Source organism: Antrostomus carolinensis, unplaced genomic scaffold, assembly GCF_000700745.2.
Source record: "Antrostomus carolinensis isolate BGI_N321 unplaced genomic scaffold, ASM70074v2 scaffold35472, whole genome shotgun sequence".
Taxonomy (NCBI): Eukaryota; Metazoa; Chordata; class Aves; order Caprimulgiformes; family Caprimulgidae; genus Antrostomus; species Antrostomus carolinensis.
This window is the reverse complement of record NW_010300789.1, coordinates 1-7,485: the sequence shown is the minus strand read 5'-3', so window position 1 is coordinate 7,485 and position 7,485 is coordinate 1. Positions and strand designations below refer to the sequence as shown.

The window sequence follows — 7,485 nt, the reverse complement described above, 5'->3', positions numbered from 1 at the left end:
TAGAAGGTTCATATCCAGGTTAGAGGAGCTGGATCCTGCTGACCTGAGGAGGATTTTCAGTTCTTCCCACAGCTGTGTCCCACACAGCAGCTCATGGGAATGGAGCAGCTCTGTGCAAACCCCTTCCTAGCAATGACCACCATCCTTGGTCCTTCCAAACCAGTTTCCCCATCTGCTGTTTCTCCATCTGGCTTCAGATCCCAGTGACCCCTCCCAAACCCCAGAACAGAAATGGTTCGAAAGATTTCTTCCAAGAGTTAGTTTGATCCATCCAGCGGGGGAACAAAGGCACGGCATGGTTGCAGGGTTTTGGGTCAGAGCAAGGACATCTCCCAGCCAAGCTAGTGTCCTCACCTCTTCACCTCAGCACAAGTTCAGATGAGAGAGGACAGCAAGTGACTGTCAAACCCCAGAGATCCAGACTCATCACCCAGACAGGAGCAGACAGGAAATACTGAAGACAAAACTACTGACGTCAGCCAGGATTTGGCTCCAGGACTCATTCCCCGTGGGTGAAAGGGGAATGAGTACTGGAGAAGCACCAGCATCTTTCAACACTTTTCCTTGCTCTTTATGGCTCTTGGGAAATTGCTGCCTGCCAGGGTCTTCTGGCTTTCAGCTGATTGCTCCTGGCACTGGAAGTAGACCTTGAGCTTGCTCAGGTTTTGGACTTCCTTTTCGGAGCTGTGCCATTGAGCATTGATGAAACGGCACACTTTCTGGAGCCCCTTCTGGGGGTTGTTCTGGTAGCAGGACCAGAGCTCAGAGAGGCCGATGTTGTGGGTGGCCAATGTTTGGGCTGATTGCTTGGTGAGGAGTTTCTTTGCTAACAAGGGCTGGAGAGAGACAAAGGACTCCAGGCTGACTTGACTGAGGATCAGCCTGGGTTTCTTCACCAGGTTGACGTCCAGGACCTCACACAGGTACTTCACGATGTTGGCATTCTCCATGGTGCTGCAGTCACCGAAATGCCTCCAGAGGTAAGTGTTGGCCAAGTTCTTCAGCTTGTAGTTATCCTCCTCAGGGATCTTCTCCTTAATCAGGGGCAAAATGTCCAGGAAACCATACACAACAGAGCTGAACTCCTCTTTCTTGTTCATGACTGTCAGTGCTTTCAAGAGGGTGGGAAAGAGGAGTGACCAGAGACCAAAGCCACCGAGGATGGGCCTGTGGACAGTGTTGAGGTGGCACAGCAGATTACTCAGACCGATCTCATAGACACTATTTTTGGCCATCAAGCTGGACAAATATTTCACTGGCTGAATCAAAACTGGGAATATTTTCTCTCCATCTACCACCATCATTTGAATGCTTTCATTTTCTAGAGAAGAGGAGGGGGAAAGGAAAGAGGATTGGAGAGGGTGGAAAGGCAGAATTAGTCTCCTATTCAGTAGGAAAATGAAACACTGATTGTGTTGATCAGCCTCTAACAGCCTTTGCCATCAATAGTGGCTGGGGGACTGATCCATCATTCAGTCACAACGTCAGCTTCCAGCATCTTAAATGTCCTTCAGGAGTGTCTTTCCCATCAACACTAACACCGTCTGCAGTGGGACCATTCCCCCCACCAGGAACATGAGGGTCTTTGCAGCTTTTTGAGGGTGGACTAAGGAAAGGAGCTTGAAAAGTAAAAGCCACCTCATCCAAGAGAGATTGGCCCATGGGAAGGAGAAGCAGGGGAGCCCATGTTGATACAATGGTGCAAGGGCTGATTAACTGGCTGAGCAATCTCAGAGAAATCTCCCCATGGTCCCATGGGCTCCATGTTCCTTCAGATGTCCTGAAACTCAAAGGCAAGGCCTCTTGGGAGCTCAGGATATATTCCTATTCCTTACATAGCCAAGGCCATGGTGGACATGCCTGAACTTCCCCCTTCATAAAAAAGAGATACTGACAGATGTGGGAATCTGAGCTGGCTGCAACATGGGACCTCCCCACTTCCGATCTTACTCAAAATTTTCACATCAAAGAAGACCAGAGATCCTTGTCTTGTATCCACTGTGTTCTGGCTGCTGATGGGAAGGCCCAGGTAGTCTTCACCACTGCTCTCATCGAGGATGTTGCTGAGGTCATCTAGCAGACTGCAGTCCTGGAAGAACATATAATTTTCTTTTAATAAACATCACAGGAAGAACTGCGATGAGCAGCAGCTCTGGGCACTTGTGTGTCCTGGAGGCTACCAAAGCTCAGGGATCTACTTAAACTGCCTGCTAGAGGACTTAGGATGTAATAAGCCCCTCTGGTTTGTCATGAAGACTTGCCTCCTCCAGCACTGCATACTCCATGCATGTCCACACAGGACGGCTCACTTAAATCCTTCCTGACTGGCTTTCTGCTCATAAGTGACAGACAAGTTGGAGCTACCCAAAATCTCCCACCTGACTGTGAGTTAGGGGACTAAACCAGCAAACAGCAGGCAAGGAAGGGAAGCTGCGCATTTCTAAAACCTCTTCTGAAGAGCTGGTCACCAGCTTTTGGTCATGCAGACTGACATGGGAACTGCTCAGTGCTGCAAAGTAACAACAAAACCCCATCCATCCATAGCCTCAAAGAGGAGGGAAGGTTTTGGACTGCCTCTTCTTGCTGGCCTTCATTTTGTCTGCTCACCACCTTGGCATCACTGAGATGGTATCTACTAAAGTCTCCAAGATGCTGGGCAGCCCAGTTCCCCCAGAAGTGGAAGAGAGCTAAAGGGGATTTATTTTGGCACTCAGGAAGAATTTCACAAGTTCCTTGTCAGGCTTTAAGGGGGATTATGGGATGGTCCCGAAGGTTGGAAGCACCAAGTAGTCCAGTCTTCATGGCTTAAAAGATGAGCAATGCAGGGTCAAGCACTGAAAACCCTTTAGCTCCACTCACCGTTGACTTCTCATCCGTGTTGCCCACCTCAAAGCTGTCCAAGAAGAGAGTATCACTGCCTGCCAAGGTAGGAAAGATGTGTCCCCCCACCTTTCAGATGTGGGGGTCTCACTCACCACCCCTGCAGTGAGTGCCAGGGCCGATGGTCCCCTGATGGGCATCACTAATCATGCCGAGAGGTGACCCTGGACAGCCATCAAGGTGGGTGAGGAGCAAGCAAGGAGCAACTCTGTTCTGAGGGTCCACCTGAAAAATGACTGATTCCCCCTCAAGTCACAGATAAAGCGTATACACTGGGCAAGATCCTACAAGGGAGAGAGGACCAAAATGTGGCATCACATAGCCTAAGAGTATGCAAGCAGTTGAGGGAACAAAGTCTTGTTCTCCACCAAAGATCTTATCTTTGAACAAGACAATGCACTGGGACAAAACTATCTTCCTGGGAGGTCAATGTAGATGCTGCAAATTGCCCTGCCTCAGTGCCTACACCCTGTAAAGTTTACCTGTGGCTTCACTGCTCTGGACACTGCTTACCTGAGCCATGCAGCCCACTGTTGCCATCTGGCACGTCTTCCAGCAGGCTGTCCTCCTTGGTTGGAGTCATAGGGGACACTGAACAGCTAGACCCAGACTTGTTCCAGCAGCTTGGCTGTTGCGGCACCATCTGGTTCCACTCATCATCATTGTCTTCGACCTTCATCACCTTCACTGGCAATGTCAGGACATTTGCATTTTGGACTTTCTTCCTCTTTGCAGGGGTGGAGGAGGAGACCTAAGTGTGCAAAGAGGAGCCCAGTCAAAACAGCCCTGCGTGGTCAGAGACGGAGATGTCTTTTGCTACAGGAGCACAGCTGAACAAGCTTGACCACATGGGTTCATCCCTGCCCAAAGCAAGCACTCTTCTTGCCCAGATGGTCTCTGCTGTTCTGGAGTCACCAGCACCATGTCCTGAAGGCCCGGGCTCTCTCCAGCCACCTCAGCCAAGGTCCCCTCTCTGCCTGACAAGAGTCAGGAAAACTTTCTGCTTTGCTTAATGGCTGCAAAGGAGAAGATGGGAACCTCCTCTTCCTGAGCTGGGGGAATAAATCATTTTTATCTCCTTCCTTCAGCCCTGAGGCTCCCAGGCTCTGCAGGGTTTGCAGGTGGGGCTAAGCCCTTCTGATCTCAGGCTGGGGTGACTGGAGATGTGTTCTGCAGCCTCAGGGTTAACCTGTGATTTTGATTTTCTCATTTATAAATTGTAGTGAATTACTGGTACTTCTCCTTTGTTGACATCTACCAGTGGACAATCTTTGCACTCTACTCCTTTGTCGGTATCTATCAGTGGACAATTTGTGAACCTCATGAAATCTACCCTGAGAGATGTCCCAGTTCAAGGGAGATACTGACTCACAGCCCACTGCGATCCTGGAGAGCTTTGAAGGTCTCATTTAGGATTGTTATTTATAGGATCATGAGCTGATTGACTTTGGTCAGTACCATTTTTTTTTTTTTCTCAATTTGGCCACAATTTGTGTTAGTTGATTCTGGTATCTCGGCAATCGTACAGTTCTGGTACTTTCCAGATTGTTCAGTTCTGGTACTACCAGACTGGGCTACGATCCAGGCAGCAGGAGTTTCGGGTATAGTCAGGGAGTGCCTGATCATCCCAACTCAATGCACTTGTCACCAATACAAGAACACAATGTTGGCTCATCCTGAGATCATAGTGGCTGCAGCACCACTGGGCCCCATATCCATCACAACCAGCCGCAGCATCTCTCCCTCACCAGCCCTAGATGTGGGCAGGGCAGGGTGTGAGCAGGAAATGACTTGCAAGCCACCGTGCCTGTAGGAGCTCTTTACAGGACCTGCGGCAGCATGTCTCATGCCGAGATGTTTGCAGCTTAGCTAGAAAGGTGCCTTCAAGGGACAAATTCTGTCCAGCTTGGCTGATCTCCTCTTTCAAAAGAGAACTTGGAAAGCTGTGACTAAATGCCAGAACTCAAGACCTTGCAAGGGCTGAGGGTAGCCTCAAATTCCTGCCGCATAACCCCAGGAGGCAAAAATCCAAGAGCAATGCAAGGAAACCCAAGACTCACCTGGTGGGAGTTTTCCATGGCTGAAGCTGGGGTGGCTTCTGAAAGAAGAAAAATACAGCAAGCTGAGAGGAGGGCAAGCAATGCTGGGGACATCTGAGAGCAGCGAGAAGACCCTAAAGAAGATGCAGGTGGCACTGGGGCCACCTGCTTGGAGGGTCACCTCTTGGAGATGCTGAAATCCAGCAGTGAGCCTGCAGGCTGGGCTGGAGAGGTGCCCATTCTGCTCGGCCACCCACCAGCTCATTCACCCATCCTTACACTAAAGGCTTTCCTCCAGCTCTCCCACACAAGTTTGCTGCCCTCTCACCCATCCCAGACCCATAAGCCAAGAGGTCACACATGTTGGGAAGGAAAGAAAAAAGAGAATTAGTAGGATCAAGCTGTTGCTGAGCAAGTTATTGCCATGCAGTGGCGCGGGCTCATTTGCAGGGGAGATGATGCCTTCCCAAACCCATCAAAAGACCAACGCACCATTCATCGCAGGAGGATTTATTGGCACAGCAAGGTGAGATGGAGAGTCTGGTCTCCATAGGGACCTTTAAAAGGTTTACCAAGCAGCCGCAGTCCATGGCAAATGTTCTGGTCTGCAGCCCCTCACTTCTTCCTCTGCTTATGAAGTCTGGTGCTTGGCTTCCCACCACGCTTGCACCTGGTGAGATGCATTGATTTGGGGCATTCCCCCTCGGATGCTGAGCTGGGGGGTTCCAAGTGCACTGGGCTGGCAGGGGTGGTGGCAGGAGGGGATCTGCTTGGGGAAGGGGATGCAGCAACCACTGGGACCAGTGGTTCATGCTTCTGTGGAGTGCTGGGAGGGAATAACTCCAGCAAGTCGGAGGGCAGTGATGGCCAGTCCTCATCTGTGGTGGGGTGGTCCTGTGGGCTGGCCATGGGCTGCAGGAAGGGCCCCACAGCAGAGGCGATGGTGGCCAGGGAGCAGGACATGGCCTGGATCTCCTGGGTCATGGACATCAGGTGCCTGTTTGCCTTGTGCTGAGCTTGTAGGAGGCGATTTTCAATCTTCAGGAGCATGTGCATTTGCTGCATGTTGGACCTGGTCCAGCCACTGAAATCTTCCTGTAGGGAGACTAGAGAGTCTTGGATGCTCCTGGGAAGAGGCACAGTGTCCCCACAGGCTGATCCTGAGTCTCCCTTTGATTCTTCATCCCTCTGTACCAGAAGGGCTGGAGGTGTGGGTTGGGTGGGGGACATATCCCCTCCCTGGTCTGGACACACATGTCTTCTGCTGCCAGAGGGGTCCAACATGGGGGCACAGGGCTGGTGGTGGGCAGGTAGCCCCACAGAGAGATATCCATGCGGTTGGCAATGCTCCCCAGGAGGCTCAAGGTCGAGGATCTGGGTGGTATCATCTTCAGATGGGGTGTCATGCTGGGGAGCAGAAGTACCTGTCACGGGGAGGGGGACTGAAGAGAGCAGGAGGGGAGAAGCAGGGCTTAGAGGGTTCTCCCAGCCTGCCTCAGTGGAGTGGAGAGGGGAGACGGAGGGATGATGTCTTCCATGCAATGGGGACACAAGCAGTGGGGCGGGAGGCAGCTTGTCCCCAATAAACACCAAGCTCCATTCAGGACGTCACCCCTGGGCTTTTCTATGGACCATCCATACCCCATGAGCTCCACCTGGGGAGCTCAGTGGTGGACACCCACAGAAGGACAAAGAGAATACTGGTCATAGCCCAGGTCTGAAGACAGCAGTATGAGGATGGAGCAGAAGACCCTGCAAAGTCTCTTCCTCCCTTTGCTTTTTCTCCCCCCATTTTCTGGAAGGATGCTACCACCTTCTAACCAAACCTGGATCCTCCAGCACACCATCCTTGCACACACCACAGATGTCAAGGCCTTCACCATTCCCAAACCACCAGCATCTCCACTACAGCCCTGCTGCTGAAATGCTGGAGCTATACTCCACAAGGGCAAAAGACAAATGTTGCTTTGGAAGTGATGGATGCAACAACTCCTCCCCATCCTTGAAGGAGGTTGGAGTGTCCCTGCCATATGAGCAAAGGCTGGAGGCACAAGTCCACCAAGTCACCACATGGAAGGAGACTTGAAACCCATGGAGATGATCTAACCAGGTATTATAACCTTCAGCTCTGGTTTTGGTCCCTCCCTCCCAGCCCATCCAGCCAAATGCCTCCTCACCTGGGTGCCCCGTGACACACTCCACCAGCGCCTGCAGCCTGGCTCTGCACTCCCCAAAGTCCCTGGGCTGCGTTCGGTCCCCAGCCGCCGCCGGCTCCAGCTGCTGCAGCTCCTCCAGCGATCCCTTGATGAAGGGCTGCATGTCCATCACCTCCTGCTCCGTGGCGTAGAGGCTCATCTTCTCCACCAGCCGCTCGCCTGCCTCCATCCGCCGCAGCACCCCTTCCACGCGCTGCAGCTCCCTCGCCAGCTCCCGCCGGCCCTGCTCCTGCCGCGTCTCTACCAGCCCCAGCAGCTCCTCTTCCTCCCGCCGGATCAGCTGCACCAGCTGCTCCACGCGCTGCCGGATCAGCTCCCGCATCTCCCGCTGTGCCTGCTCCAGCCGGGCC

At 52.3% G+C, this 7,485-nt stretch overlaps 1 protein-coding gene across 1 annotated transcript; it reads right to left on the bottom strand.

The window, feature by feature from the left end:
* Nucleotides 1-551: 551 nt before the first annotated feature.
* On the bottom strand, nt 552-7,481 carry LOC104521299 (protein PML-like; the record flags this gene model as incomplete). The annotated part of the gene is made up of 6 exons (XM_029083819.1): nt 552-1,321; nt 1,951-2,089; nt 2,860-2,918; nt 3,394-3,631; nt 4,941-4,978; nt 7,097-7,481. Coding segments are annotated over 6 exons (1,629 nt in total), but the record flags the coding sequence as incomplete, so codon positions are not given.
* Between the last annotated feature and the right edge of the window lie 4 nt (nt 7,482-7,485).